Raw genomic sequence first — 16,442 nt, 5'->3', positions numbered from 1 at the left:
CACATCAACGCTGCAAATTTGCATGTGATCTTTTCTGTTTTTACAAATATCAAACGGATGCTTTTTCTAAAAAAAACTTTCTCAACAGGGAGACTCAGGGCCCATTACCCCTGTGTATTCTTTTGACGATCCCACATGCAATTAAAAAATGGTTTTGACTGCGTAAATTTACCCGTTTGTTCAGGTTACCTTTGCTTTATTTCATTATTTTTGCCGTTGTGTGTATGAACGTTTTAAGCGGGCTAATGGTGGACCAAAATATATTGTGTTTACAGCGAAAAGACATGGGCAAATGTTCAACAGGTTGCAATTTTTATCTTCTGTATTTTTTTCCACAAGAAACTCCGCAATATCTCGAAGACAAAACTATGCGAAAGGTAAACAATAAAACCCGAATAAAAATACCACACTTTTTATAGTAGGCATTGGTCGTAAAATGCCGTTGTCTCCTATAATGGCGGGCCAAGTATGTAGGTAAGGGGTCAACAGTGACCAGTCTTACCACCGGATACACTTAACAAATCTTAAAACAACCTCAAGTCACTTGTCCTGCTTTAAAAACAGACAAATGAGATTGAATAGCGATTAGACGTACACCGCACCCATTCAAGTTTTTTTTATATAGCGCTCCCACGTACCGGCGGGCCCAATCAGTACATCGGTATGTGGACACTTGGCTAAAACTTTCAGCAGGGCCTTTGAGTCGTACGACAATCAAAGGAACAAACAATAGCCTTCCGAACGGACAAGTCCAGCATTCCATTACACTATAGCCCGACGCTCCAGTGTTCGAGGACTATTTTCGAGCATGCGCCAGGCACTGACAAAAGGACTTCGAGCAGAATACAATAATAAGTCGGCGCGCGGGCCCCGGGAATAGCAACATCGGTTCACATTTCCACCATCACTGAAAAGAAGGCTCTGGCCAGCGCATTTGTACGTAGTTACGCAAGACATAAGGACACACTAGTTAGTGTGGTGTCATAATACCTTACACCACAGGGGAGATTATATAAGCAGCATTATATGTACATTTTGGCACTGCATTTTTTGCTAGTTGCTATGTAGTGTTAGGGAACTTTAATTAGTAATTGTCTTACTTGAAGCGCGTCGTTAGACAATCAATCATGATCAAAGACAGAGCTTTCTGACAGGACGCAAGGACCAGGTTGTTCAGTATTTTTAAGTGCCACTTTACTCTTTCTAGCCGGAACGTGATTTAGGCTTTGTCAGGATTACCGTGAAAAACATTATTACCAATGTTGGTTAGAATTCGCAACAAAACGAAATGTCGCTTTGCGTTGATAGCATCGTTTTTTTGCGAACATTGTAATACTAAAAACAGGTTTATTTATGAAATAAAATTTCGCATGCAATTCAGAGATAATTATTGTGATTTCTAAACAGCAGTTTTTGTTTCTCGAAGTATAGCTTATGCCGTTTTTTTATCCAGCCGTTTTAGGTGAAAATTATTTCCTGACTGTGTTTAGTTACAATAAATAATAAAACATTATACTCGTAGCATCGTGTAAACGGGTGTAGCAAAAATTCGCATTCCGTGCAGTGACATGAGGTGGTTTGAAATCTCTGATCGGTTATTTTTAGAACAGCTTGTTTCAAGATAAGGAAGGTTACTGCTCAGAAAAGACTACCCACATAGAAGTAATATTGACATTACCTATGTATATGTGATCTTACCTATTTGCTTTTCCCGTGTTTTCCATACCGGTCTTATTTACAGTAAATTGGGGCTCAAAGCTAATTTTTCAAGTGGGACACGACGTGTGTGGAACTTCTCTGCTCGTAGAAAAGTTTGCACCAAACGTCGTGTTTAAAAATCGAACACGGTTTCACAATTTAATTTGTAGTTTTTGCTAAATCATCTAGAAGTAAATTGAAACAAGGAATTCTAAAACTGATTTAAAAGTATTACAATACGGGTGTGAATTAGGCGTGATTGTTTCAACAATGCCATTGTTATCCATTGTTGTAATTCGAACCTGGTTCTATGGTACCAATTCGAAGCCGAAAGCAATAATCAGCAAGCCGTAGTTTCGAAATTCAATTAAAACTTTGTAATTGAATCTGTTAACCCAGGGCAAGAAAACGTTCTGGGGCAATAAGGGTTGCATGGAAAAGATTAAAACAAGAAGGGCAATCGAGGGCACCGTTAAAGTGCAAAAACTTGTTCAAGGGCATGTTAAAACCACACTAAACAAACGATACCGTTACTGCTTTTTATCGGAATACAACTGTAAATCATTGTGGATTTTCCCTCGTAAAAGTCATATTGTTGGTTATAAAAAAACACCTGAATTTGTCCAGAGTCAATATTGACTACAAGCTGCTGCGAAAACTTAAACGCGAATCACTGAAGAATGTTGCCTTAAAGTGGCATCTATTGTTGCCTGTGAAGGCCATTGTGTGCTTTTTACTTGATAAGGTGTGCCCCAAATGCTAGCCAAACCTAATTATACGCAAAGGTAATGACTTGCCGATTATTGGATGGTAAATGAGTTACCAAGGGTTAGGTATTGACGCAAATCGCTTTACGATAAACACGTCGTTATGCCAGTTTACATGACAACAGACCGGCCTTAAAGGGAAGTTTAGTTTTAAAACAGGTACAAGTAATAAGGTAGTTATAAATAAGAAGTAGTTATTAATTCAAAAGTGTAACATAGTTGCCATATACAAAATATACTCAAAAAGAGCAGCAGACGATCAGCGTCAGTGTAATGTTTTATTTGAAACAGAAATATTAATTTCGCCTATTAAGGCATCGTCAGTTTCTGTCTTATTCAAATAGATTCACCACCCAGTTGCAGAGGCTGATTCGTGTAGTCTGCTATGACATCATGTTTACTTATAGTTGCCATGTAGTATTTTCTAATGAAAACGATGGCTTTTGGCCTAAATGTGGCTTTTAAGTCCCACCCGCGTGCAAATAAAAGTAGTTTAAAGGGTTTCTGGACAAAGGACTTGTGTCAGTTTTAATCGTGTATTTTACCAGCCCATGGCGTTGTAATGTCACGCACGCGTATTGATATTGGTTTTTGCGACTGTTTAAACTGCTTATGAACAGCTGGGTTCGCTTTTTAACAGCGATTTTTTACAGACTGCTGCACGCAACTGTATTGTAAAGCTATAGTGTGGTTAGAACGATGTGCACAGCGTAATGACTTCGCTGTATCCAAGACCGTGACTGCGTGCAAAGTTCATTACAGGCGCCTTATACCCTTGAAAAGAGCGCGATGGACTTTCTGATGTAATGTCAAGATGCAGAATATTCCTTCGTACGACATTTCTGGAGGCTCGTCGGGCGATTCAGGTAAGAAATATAGTGTAGTGCAGGAGTCGGCAACCTTTTTAACGCCGTTTGTCAATTTACTTGTTATGTCGAAATAGTAATGGCTTTTCGTACCAACGTTGTAGCTGGTGCCAGTTAAATAATACAGTAATCTTGGTAAACAGATACATTCGTGTGTGAATAGGCATTGTTTTTGAGATTGTCACTTCATAACAAAATGAAAACAAGAAATGTTCCGGTAACTGGTTTGAAATATATCAAAAAGTATTTGAACACGAACAAATCGTTGCCGTGACATGAAAATCATCTTGCGTGCTAAGAGTTGCCGACCACTGATGTAGTGTAATGGCGCAACACTGTGTTTTCGTCCGCTAAAACAGGCCCCTATTGTTAGATTTATTTTGTTTCGACCATTTAGGACGGTCAACAAATATGATGTTATGTAGTGGCACAAGCCCAGTTTTAATCCGCTGGTAAAAACCCATGAAAAATCGTGTATTGTGCATTACCGTTGTCAAACAAAGTAACTAAGTTAATAACAAATGTTTTTTATGTCCCTTTGGTCCAGTGTTATTAGACTGATTTTTGGTGTCTCTTTACACAAAATCAGAAGCACTTTCACCATTATGACACAAGAGTAAAAAAATGCTCTGAAAAATGCGCAATCCAACTCAAATCACACAATCTACAGAACGCATGTGAACTCATTTGACCTATCTAGCCACATCCGAAACCAGCAAACCTTGAATCGGCAAAGTGTTTGTTATATTTTCCTGTGCCGGCGTGGTTAAAGTTCTCGTGGCATTTTCCTACCCAGTTGTGTATTTTGCGTCCGTCGCTCAAAGCTACGCGAGTCGTGGTCTTCTTTTGAATGGAGTCCATTGCATAGCGGCAGCCAAGTAGGCTGTGAAGACCGTAGGAATGTATTTCCAGATTCGTGGCAGTAAAAACAGTAGCAGTGGTCTTTCATTTTGAACCCAGTCGCCCAAAGAGGATTCGCTTGTCCAAATATTATCATTTTCACGTTAGCGAACAATGAAGTCTCGAAGCCAGTCATAAGCGACACAATAATAATAACATTTAAACAAGAAACAACATACTCCAAGGAAATGCGACGCTAACTTTGTGTTCCGCTTGCCTTTAACTTATTTTAAAGCTGTTTTCCTGTATTCCCCTGTTGTACGCAAGCAAGCAACCGTGTGTTGCGTTGTGTAGTCCATCGTTTCGCGACTGTTTTTTTTACTTACGTTACTTAAAAAAACTTTTAAAATTCAGGGTTACATAAGTCAAATGCCAGAAACGACATAGAGAACACAAAAAATCGTTATCATTGACGTTATTTTATGAGATATTTGTGTGAGTTTAATAAGAAACGACCGCTGTTATAGGCTGTATATTGCAACATTCAAATTCGTCAAGGGTAAATTTCCTGTTTTAAAAAGATTTTTCTAGTTTGCAGCAATATTGCACACATAGCACATTTTTACGGCCAACCGGTGGCAGTGCGTCAGTGTAGTTACCCACAATCACGCCCATCTACACAACTTTCATCGCACAAGGCAATGTTGCGTAAAAAAGGGCTTGTCCCTGTGTTGCCAAAACGAGCCCGACCGCAGGTGCAGCGAGACTAACGGTGCTTTCGTGTCCGCGGCGATCTGTGTAAGAGGTGGAGGCCTTGTGAAAATTTTACCAAACCTTGTGGTGTCAAATGTACGATAAAGCTCTCGTGTTTCACTTGTACAATCGGCGCCGATTTGGAAAGTGGCCTCGCCTCCACCCGTGTGAGGGTTATGCGATTTGAGATATTTTCGTTTGTATTGTGTTGCCACCTATAGCACGACTGTACTTTCACCACAGGTTTGATACAGGGTTATGGCTCTGCTTTATCTATAATGATCATCATAACTCGATACTAGTGCGTTCAAATTGTTTCCAATCGGCCTTTTAATCTCGTCGCTCATGGAAAAAATGTTTGTGTTAGACAAATTGCTGTGATGTTGCTCATACACAGAAAAACCAGCGACATAGAATACTGCGTCTGGTAATATATCAAAAAAGCCGCCAAATATGATCTGAGTTTGACTTGAGCAAATGTAATTGTTGCTGCAAAGAACGCGATTATATCTTGCGAATTGAAGTAGGCACAAGGCAATGAAACTCCGCTAGCTGTCCGGGGTGGTCGTTAGTCTAAGATACTTAACTTTTATCCATACTTCGCAAGCCAAACGACCTTTGTCAAAACTGTCAAAATTTTAATCCAAGAATATGACTATCTGTCAAACAAAAATAACACGTTTCGCTATTAATATCTTTCACCACAAACATAAGCCCAAATCGTGGCAAAGCCAACATACATCAAGTGAGGCTAACTTTAATACCGTTTATATTGGTATTTTTGTACTATAAATAAAAAATGATATACATCAGACTTGTTGAACTCTGTGTGAACTTGCCACACGCGTGGGTGTCGCTTTGTCGCGTGTCGCGGGTCGCGGTTGATTACGGTTTCTCACGACACTGAAGGGTAAGCTGAGCTTTTGCTTTTCGGCGCGTGTTTGCTTTCAAGTTAAGGCGTGCTCCCGACGTGCTTGTATTGTTTCTCTGTTGTCAACGATATCCCTGCCTTAGTGATGAACCCGTCTGTACTTGTGTAGTTAATTTGACTGGCACAAGATATATCGACCTTCTGGTTCTCAAACGGTTTTACCTAAAATGTTCTATGTGTGTATTCTTTGGTAGTTTGTGGTCACAAACAGATTTTTTTCGACTTTAATGCAATGTTTAGGCTAAATTTTGTTTTTATGTAGTAATGACCTATTCCTACCACCATAAACAAATACTATTATTACAAATTGTGCGTCCATATTTCAACGCTTTAATGACCGTTGCGAAACTATTGCTGGCTTGGTGACTGTTTTAGCGCTAGTATGTCGCTATGTTTTCTTTCACCATGCGAAATAAACTCAACTCATCTTAAATAGAAAATATTTTAATGAACTATTACTTCTCAACATGATTGGGGCACATTTTTACCCCAAGGGGTTTACTTGACACTGTTTGGGTGTAAATGTCAACGGGCAAAAAACATTTTCGGTATGCGAGATAAGCATGGTAAGAATGAAAATTTATTAAGCTTTTGCCAACTTGTAAGAAAGAAAAAAAATTCGAACCTCGTAATTAAACCTGCGCCCTAATTTGACTTACGCAATGTAGAACCGCTTAGAAAAGACCAAGGACTTTTTGTTGTGGCTACATAGGTGCTTTGCAGAGCCCACTGGTGCGTAAAATTTACTGTGTGAACACGTATTTCATTTCTATACGGACTTATCTTTAATACAAAACACTAGAATGCAAATTTTAGACACAGTTTTATTGGTAGTTGGTTGAGAATACGGCTTTTCTATTACACTTTTAAAATGGTTTATCATTCCTGTGGTTGCTTGGTGTTGGGTTTGGCTGCTTTGGCAATTTAATGTAAAGCAAGGATTTCCAAACTTTGTTTAATGGGGGTCAATTTTATCAGGCAAAGACGCCCGCGTAGAATTAAAACACAAATAAACGGGATTAAAAGAAATAGTGCTGGGATTTTGTTAGGTCAACGCCATACATACTTCATTTTTATCGGTAAATAAAGTTCCATGGAAAGCTTTTGCGTGAAGTCACAAGTCGCCACAATACAAAAACTTAATCCAAAATAGAAGGCGGCCGTATGTAACACAATTTGAAACAGTAGCCGCGGGCCACGTAAAATGCCGCCGGGCGCATTTGGCCCCCGGACCGCACTTTATACACCCCTGATGTAAGGTATCTGTGTTTAGTTGTGTATGATTCCACTTGCACTCTTGTTGTAAGAACACCTCAGTGTGGTCAAAAAGCATATTAAACCAGTGCCGGTGTAACAAAAAACATTGAAAAACACACACACCGAAAACTGAAAACCCCTAGTGACCAAGTGGGCTTAATTCAACAAAACGCAACGGATCATGCCTTGGTGTATTGATACTGACCATTCTGCCTATCATGAACAAATATTGTGAAGAAAGTGGAATTACTCCTGTTTGTTTCCTATATTTTCGTAAAATGGATGCATTTATTGCCAAACTTCAATTTTGTGAAGTATTTTGAAATGTACAAAAAAAATTTAAGTTAGAACGAGCGTTTTGAACACTTGTATGTCGCACTATGGTGGCATATGACTATGGGAACACGTGTGTTGCATTTGGTTTTCAACAACATGTCATTGCGCACAGTCGCAAGGTCTGCTGCCCCCTAAGCGGTCCTTCACATCATTAACAAAGTTCAAGTATATTGTTGAAATCCAAGTAAGTGAAAGTGAGGCTTGTTTCTCTTTGGTGCCGGATTTTGGACTTTGCTGGAGCGTTGAGCGTCTGGAGCGCAGTAACTTAACATTCATAAGCTGCTGGTAAGAGTCCTTCAGAATTGTTCCGAATGGCACAAGGGTGCTTAACCACCGGATCGCTTTTGTGACTTCATTCGTCTGCAGCTAACTTTCTCTTTTTAAGTGGATACTTTTGCCAGCGGTTTCGGGTAAATCAATACGCGAGCAGGGTCAAACGGACTGCCGCGCCGGCCTATTTAGATGCGGCTCGAGTTCTGTATTACGCCCCTTGCAGAGGTTTTGTCACGTACGACCCAGCCTTGTAGGATTATCACGCAATACACGGTAGGGAAAATGTTCGAAACCCAAATCCCTCAGTCAAGAAAATTGACAAATAGTGCGGGTTTGCCGTGGGAAGTGCCCTCGATATTGCCTTATTTGATCGTCTATTGTTGAATTGTTAAGTAACCTGTATATGCGCTTTGTACGAACGGCGCGTGTAATTGTGTTGGTCGCCTGGTTACGCCCTTGGTTTGCTTGCTCTTGTTCCCGCTAAACACGTCACCCCAAACAGCAAATTAAACTTTGGGACAGGCGCGGTTTTAAGGAGCTGTGGGCTGGTTACAAACACAAAGCTCATATCGTCGCTTTTGATTCGTGTCAGAAGGCGGTTTGTCACAAGGAGTATTAGGGCAGAATCGGTGTCGCAAGTTGCCATAATAATCCAACATCAAAGCAAGAATTGCGGTTGGCTTTCGAAAACTTGACGCAACTGGGCGGTTTTGGGCCTGACAAGTTTAACCTTTTCACAAACCATTGATACAAAGGTCGACTTCAAGTTTTTCAATAAAACTTTGTGTTATTATGGCAAATATGCCAGTCAAACATAATAATTTTGCTTTCGGGCTTTATTTCACATCATTGCAAACCGTTTAGTTGCGCCAAGATTTGTGTATTTACCCCCCAACGTGGTAAATAGGCAGAAACATTTTTGATGTCAAATCAATTTTAAATCTCTTATTCTCACACCAATTGATCTTTTGATGATATTACTTTTATAATAACTCCCGCTTATAGAGTAAAATATTTGACTTACTGACATCTAAAGCTCTTTGTTCATCAAATGTGGTTAAAGTGATCAGCCTGTCTAGAGTGGTTTAAGTATATTATAGTTTCTCTTCGTAGTCTCAATTTGGGTTTCCCCATTTTTATTCCAAGTTACATTGTAAAGCACGTTAATCCCCAATCTGCTATACAAAACCAATTGCGACGTGTTTAACTGATGTTTAAGTGTTTATGAGGCCTGTAAAATGATAAATATAATCGCTGACCGCGAAATAAAAAGTGCAATCCCTATAACAGTGTCGTATAATCAAGTTTATAGAGCTCTTCTGGCAAATGTATTTTGTGTCGTATAATGTTCCAACCCCAACTTCGCGACCATATTGCAACATACAAAGTACTTTATCTTCGCCATGTCTCCATTATTTTACATTATTATTGAGACCGGCAATGGTTATGCTAAAACAAAACAGCATATGCGAGACCTAAAAGTCTATAACAGTGATTCTCAACCGCGGCTCGCACCAGACTTTAGAAAACCACCAAAGATTGCTATAATAGCTTTCAAGGTACCTTTAGTGATTTTTTGAGATCTCGTTTTTTTGCGACTTTATGCACACTTGAAAAAATACTATAGGCCCAGACTTATAGAAAGGTTGAAAACCACTGGTCTAGAAGCAGCACTTAAATATATACTTGCTTTTTTTCAGGACATGTAAGCGAAACAGATAACAGCCGTTCCACGAGAATCAACAGAAACAAACTGACGACAACCATGCGGCGAGGATCCACGCCTGGAACCGACCATAAAAATCATTTGGAGCCGACCAACAAATTTAGTTCCGGTAGTGGTTCCAATTTTGTATCGTCGCGTCGAACTTCGTCGTCAAAAAACTCTGGACCAATCAGACAAGGGTCCATGTCTTCAACAGAATACCAGGAAGCTACCACAAATGGTTACGGACATTATAACAAAACGCAAGAGTCGTATCTGCAGGCTCAGCCGAGTCGTAGAGGTCCCGAGTTCCGTGGTGGGACAAGGAACAGCTCGTATCGTAATGTAGGGTCTAGATCTCAAGCAAGCCGAAGAAATTCAATAGGTTGCACTTATCAGGTCAGTAAATAAATCATTTAACTGATTTGCCATACTATTTTATGTTTCTAACCGGATTATGCGTCTCTTACTAAAGTCGTGAAACCGTCGGCCAATACTGGAAATTATGATGTCCAAGTATATAGACTCACTAAGGTTTCACGACCCCCATGCAATAAAACGGAATATCCGAATAACCGTTGTGCAATAACCTATTTTCGTTTACTATATATGGATGATTTTGCACGACGATCTGTTTGAGTCTTTTGGGGATATTACGGCCCCAAGTTAAAACTTAAAATTGACATTAAATAAAACACGTTTCCACGTTAACTAATTTACAGTCATACTTTGCCTTATCCAACCCATGATTTAACGAACACTTGCTGGATCAGGTCTATTAAACAGGGCGTCGTTTTCTAAACAATTACCAAACTATTCCTTCGCGCCACCAGGTTATTCCGATACCTTTGCCACAAAATCTAACACACTCCAATTCCTCTAACGTTACATTTTTGCAAGCACACCAACATACAAGAAGTGCACTGAGGACATTTGTTTTGTGCATTGACAAAGTGTGAAAACAGTTGATTTGTTAGGTCGTGGTTGAAGGTGACCATTTGTCTTTTTTTCCTATATTGCTACTAAATATATTATTTTCTTTTGTAGATATGGCGACTCGCTGGGCAAGCTGGTAACGGGCCTCACGACAACGTCCCCAACTCTTTTGACGTCACAATCGACTCGTCCGCGTTCGCCGATGCTGAGCAACAGCCGGTGCTTCCCCCTTTGACGTCACGCGGCCAGCGCCAGTCTGACGTCAAAATTACTGTGCGGGGTGGAATAAATGTGCCCCCGCGGCACCGGAACAACAGCGGCCCCGAGAGATCGTTTCTTCAGTCGTCAAGGAGCGATGAACGAAGGACTTCTCTATCGCCAATTCCGCCCAACCGAAAAGTTGCCTCCCAGCCTAAAGACCGGCGGTCTGCTAGCGTGGACTATTCCCTCCAAAGGGCTGACTTTAGGCAAGCGCTAGCTTCTGGTCGGAAGTCGCCGTACAGGAACGCACCGCGCAGGAACGAATCGCCGGTCAAAAATTCTCTAAATGATCACCAAGACACTTTTATTTTGTCCCGTACCGACCCACCACATACAGTTGACGATCGAGTAGCCAAAAAGAGCTACCCCGTGGTGCCTTCGTCGCCACAAGCTCATGAGACTCTAATAGCAGAAAGTGGCCCCGAATCGACTCTTGTCTCGAGGCCGCAAAGTCGAAAACTGCATGGCAACTTTCGATCCACCAGTGTGTATTCGCCCTCTAGTGGTGGCAGCGCGGAGAGACCGTCGGACAGGATGGTGTTTGTCGGTAAACGGAGAGCGTCACTTCCAAACACTGCCCTCTTTGGCAATTTTGACGCTAACCGGAGTCCTGAATTTTACAAAACTTTCAATGAATTGCGTAACGGGTCAACACCAAGGTAAGACTAAGCCTAATACTTTTTACCAAAACTTAAGTCCATTTTCCACAAGGTTAACTTAAATTTAACTGAAGTAGAAACACTAGACACGGAATTAAACATAGCTTGGTCAAAAACTACCAGAAAGCATATTGACAAAAGGTAAAACGTCTAAAATAGAATGTTTTTCCTCCATATTTGTATAAAATGCTTCAGAATTTAGGATTATTATGAGAAAAAAGGGTTAGAACTAGAACTTGGTTCCTGGTCTTAGAAACTTACTTAAATGTGCTCTTTACGCCACCTTCTGTACTTAGCCAACGTTGTCAGATGTGAGTTCTTTACGTGTAGTTAAGCCCATTCGGTGCTTCTTGTAACTTATGTTTTTCATACAGGGATATCATGGAGCAGAGAACAGCTTCCGCAAGGTCCGGTTCCAGTACTGTGAACTCTTATAAGGAACAGGCTTTGCAGGCAGCTACTGCGACGGTGGTGAGACGAGATCAGTTGCAACGAATTGAAGAAACCCCTCACGATTCGTCCACACCAGGGCAATCACTGGAAATAACGAAATCAAACGATTTACTGAAACCGACAACTCCGGTTATAGGACTTGTGCCAGCGATGGACCAATTAAAAATGACTGAGCAAACTCGCGACGACTCAGCGTTTGTGGAGGGCAACGAGGATGAACAGAATGACGAGGAAACTCCGCATAAAAAGGCGCGCGAATCGCTACCTCAAGAATCGCAATCAAACGGGCCACACTTGTCCACTCAAAACAAACCAAAGTCACAATCCTTGTTTCATATTCCAGGTCCAGGCAAACGAAGGGTGGAAAGTCAGTTGAAAGAAACAACCGAAATATCGCGAAACGAAGAAAATCGTCACTTTGTCGTCGGTGCATCGGCCAACGAGGTTAAAGAACAGACATCCGATTATTTTAAGAACGTCTACGGCGAAGAACAAGAACTAAATGAGAGTTTAATCGACCAGGCGTTACTGGACGAACCAGACGACGACCTTTGCGAAGAAGACTTTCAACAAAAGCGGATAATACGCTGGTTGTTAGGGGTGCAAACGGGGTTATTGGCGGAACAGGTGGTTCGAGAAAGAACCCCACCCCCCTCGCCAGAGCCAAACCAGCAAACTGCAATTGTGGTCGTTTACAATGGTGACCAGAACACACGGTAAAACCGACCACCCCTATCTTCACCTTTGAACCCAAACGGAGGTTTAACGAACTTATTTGCCCTTGCCACATTCGTATTAGTTTCACGCAGTGATTATCACTAAAGCTGTAAGTTCTACGGGGAGCGGATAAAAGGCTTGAAGTACCCGATATACTACCTAGCAACATTCTCAACGCACAATAATTGTCACACGCCCAAACGCTTGATCATTTCTCGGGTCTGTCATGAAGGATTAATGCCTAAAATACCACACTTATACGTAGATAACTCACATTACATCAGCTCTGCTGCCACAAACCCGACGTTTTAGGCATTTTAATACAGTAAGGCGTGTAGACAATCTTGACTCTCGGTGGGATTCGAACCCTAGCCAACAAACTTTTCCAGGGCTTGCAAGTTGTTCCACGTAAAATTTAGTTTTTGTCATAAACTTCAATTGAGTCTCAAAACTTCCCCCAGAAAACCCCAAAAAGTGTTAGCAAAAAAAGGATATTTTTTTCATATGCTTTGCCCCATAAGTGCATTATCGGGAAGAATTAAGGCAAAGACCCAAACAATTGACTGGACATAGACATTTCGGACTCGACTCGGAAGAATTTAAAATCACGCCCGGGCAGTGCACGTCCGCAAGCTATTTTTACCGTAGGTCCAGAGCCTGAGAAAACACTTTTCAAGTGGTGAATGCGTTCTCTTAGGTCCATATCAACAGTATGGCATTGTCCCGAAGCCGGAGTCAAGTAGATATTGGTGCGGTGTGAGAAAACGCTACCTTGTTACATAACGCTAGCGCGGCTACTTTTCTAAACACTACACGAATGGCGAGTCTGTGTCCAGAAAGCTTTGGACGCCAGACAAATGCTTTCCTTTGTCATTTTGAGAAGCTGGTCAACGGCGTGCTAATGGTAACTTCGGACAATAGTCGTTTTGACAACAGTTTCCGGTTACAGTAATCGTTTGCGGATGAACGGACAAAGCGAACTTATTATTGCTAAGGTGCTGCGTTGTTTTAGCCTCATTGTAGTTCTGCGCCATATTGGCTGACATTTAATTGCAATGGACTTTGTTTTTACGTATACCTGGCCTTTTTTCCATGCCCTCTTACCACCTGGTTTCAGAGGGGTATAATTCCGCAAATTGTTGGCGTTAAAATGTACACACAAAACAGCGCTAGTTTACTGCATTTAATTAGCAAAAAAGCATCCATTTTTAAAACTGAACGTAATATTTATTATTAGATTTTAATGCATTTGACTTTGTTAAACTTAAGTTATATTACCAAAGAACTTTTTCTATTTGTTTATGTTTTTCTTTACTCTTTTTTTTAAGTGTTACTGCCCAATGAATTCTATAGTATGTTCATTTTTCTTGTTTTGTAATATTTTCCCGACGCCAAAGCGCATAAGTTGAAGTTCAAAAAGTTCCAGTGGCACTTATTTATTCCTAGTAACAGTTTATCTGTTGTTATTTATCACATACACGTTGTGTGTGCAGTATAGCGTGTATGAAATCCACAATCGACAAAAGTTCCATGTTTGCAAATACAAGGAAAAGTTCCCCGTGTACTTTTGTTTTAAGCTTTTCTAAAGTAATCGGTTTTTAAAAATGCGATTATTTTGCAGACAAACATCCTAGCGACACCATATATTTCTATTTTAAATTAATTTTTATTTCAAGTCATAAAAGGACCGATAAACCAGTTTGGTGTTGGGGACATCCAAGTGTTTTGGGCACAAAGTGGTTCTTGATCTTTTCATTATCGTTACCACTGAGAACAACCAAATTAATTTCATTTAACTCCTCTTCAAAAAAAACTTACCCCCTAAAAATTTAAAATAACCCGAATAGGTATAACTGTCCACAGTTCAACGAATCACTGAGTTATGCATACCATATAACTACATGTAACATAGTAGCTTTCAATGCCCTTCAATCCGTCTATATGTTCTTTTTCGTAAGGCAAATGTTTTTGAGAATATCATTTTTTTGTCATTTAAACAAATTACACAGTCAGTCATTCTTCAAATGGTTTATTAATTAGTTCAGTATGTTTTTTGTAACAACGTTGCTGATTATACATACTTATGGCTACAACCATACAGACCAGACGAGTTAATACACTTCACAAAATAACAACAACTAAAAGCCATGTTGGGGTCAATAGTTTAACCATGGTTTGACATCGGGCAATTGCCGATCAAAATTTTCCTTTAACTGTTTGCCTGTAATCTAAAAATGGCGGGAACAATAGAAATAGTACAAAATAAAAGGAATAAAAACTCACAAACAAGATTTTTCATACGAGCGGCCAGTTATAATCTCTTGGTCAATATTATCTTTAGCTAACCTAATCCTATTAACGGTCGCGTGCCCATTCAAATGTCACTTAAGATTCGACCACTTGAAGATGTCGCCAAATGTAAATGATTTCAAAGTTGCCAGAGATTGATTTATCCTCAATTTGAAAACCTTTCCAAAAAAACTACATGCGTTGCATCATATTCTTATGTTTTGTAGCCTAGCTTTAAATAATCTTTTTTAATTGTTTGAAGTCGGACTTTTTAATTGGTTCGATACGGAGCAATGTCGTTCAAGTTTATTGTTCAGGGAAACATACAGCAATGATACAACAGCTACTAGTATATCATTGCACAAAGTGGTCAAGGCTGGACCGGAACCCACAACCTTTAGTGCACAAGGCACAGTTGCGCTAAGCACTCGGCAATCTGGGTGACATTTTTGTAAAAAAAACGTAAAAATGCTCTTCAAAATCGTTCTGTTTTGGCTAGTGCACTCTAAAAATAAGTGGGTGGTATTATAGGCTAAACTGCTGGCCAGCAACCACTTTTTATTATGCATGTTCGGTTGAATCTGTTCTCATTTTACATACCTCAAAATGAAAAACGAACGTTGGAGCTAAAGGGTGTCAGATTTAAATAATAGAACTTTGAATTAGATACCGTACCCAAAAATACAAATGGCTGGATAGGATACAACTAAACGTGTTCAGGGGGCAAAAATGCACCACCGCGGTTACTCAGTTTAAACTTGTTCGAATATCTATTTAAAATTTATAGCCAACCAAATAAACTTAAATCACTGTTTTTTAAAAAGTTTAGTTCTACAACATGGTTAAAATTATTATTTAAATGCCGAACAAAGACTGACAAAATTACGTAATAAAGTGGTGCACTGAAGCGTGGCGGCACTGATGACAGCAGCTGACGATGATGATCAAATTTGTGAAATGTTGGAAGTTTGTGACAAATTGGTTTAACAATATATACTTCTGCTTTCTGTTTGTGTAAGTTGCATAACTACGTTGTAATAATATTTATGTACAAAGTTGTATAATTCAGTTTAAAAGGGAAGGTAGTGTTTAGCGTTTAGTTAATCTTTATTGAAAAGCGAAAAGTGTGAACTATTTTGGGAAAATGGGTTGGGCACGTTTATGAATGAAAATTCTCATGTGACGTGGGGCATATTTTATCCTTTTGTTCAAGATTATAACTGAAAAGAGCTTAAATTTTTATTCGTAACTTTAAGAATGTGCATGTGCCTAAGCCCTAAAGATATAAATCTTTTGAATTTTTCAATTTAGCATCATCTTTGTAATTTCTAGTGATTTTTCATAGTGTATTAACCCCTTCGTAAAAGGCTTTGTATGTATAATTTACCTCGGTTTTGTATTTCTGACCGTATTTGAAGAGCAAAAATGTTTGCAACATGCACAGTTTTACCTTTACATTTAGTGTTGGAAGAAACAAAAAAGGCCCCACAAAAAAATTCTATTTGATCATTTCATAAAACGTTTATTTTGATTTTTTTCATTAAAAGCGTCAAATGTTTTTTCTTAACATGCCAGGGTTGTGCAGGACCAACATATCCTGCGTGCAAGACCAATTTCAGCGTGTGTAAAGCAAGTGATATGGGTCAAGGCAGGATAATTACTTGCCTTTTTGGTGTGCTGTGAAATTTCTATCTGCAACCC

General features: G+C 39.8%; 1 protein-coding gene across 1 annotated transcript; it reads left to right on the top strand.

The window, feature by feature from the left end:
• Positions 1 to 1,513: 1,513 nt before the first annotated feature.
• On the top strand, positions 1,514 to 14,014 carry LOC145230208 (uncharacterized). Its single transcript, XM_080095594.1, has 4 exons — positions 1,514 to 3,331; positions 9,422 to 9,825; positions 10,474 to 11,282; positions 11,657 to 14,014. Exons 1-4 carry the CDS (start codon positions 3,280 to 3,282, stop codon positions 12,453 to 12,455), a joined length of 2,064 nt encoding a protein of 687 aa, XP_079951720.1. The 5' UTR covers positions 1,514 to 3,279; the 3' UTR covers positions 12,456 to 14,014.
• Positions 14,015 to 16,442: the final 2,428 nt, after the last annotated feature.

Source organism: Phallusia mammillata, chromosome 5 (assembly GCF_965637545.1).
Source record: "Phallusia mammillata chromosome 5, kaPhaMamm4.hap1.1, whole genome shotgun sequence".
Lineage (NCBI taxonomy): Eukaryota > Metazoa > Chordata > Ascidiacea > Phlebobranchia > Ascidiidae > Phallusia > Phallusia mammillata.
This window is presented reverse-complemented; position numbering and strand designations above follow the sequence as displayed.

Bases quoted from the DNA above. Each gene is read 5' to 3' on its own strand.
- LOC145230208 (XM_080095594.1), top strand. From the start codon at position 3,280: ATGCAGAATATTCCTTCGTACGACATTTCTGGAGGCTCGTCGGGCGAT. The intron at 3,332-9,421 runs GTAAGAAATATA...GCTTTTTTTCAG, and splicing joins AGGCTCGTCGGGCGATTCAG to GACATGTAAGCGAAACAGAT. The intron at 11,283-11,656 runs GTAAGACTAAGC...TTTTTCATACAG, and splicing joins CGTAACGGGTCAACACCAAG to GGATATCATGGAGCAGAGAA.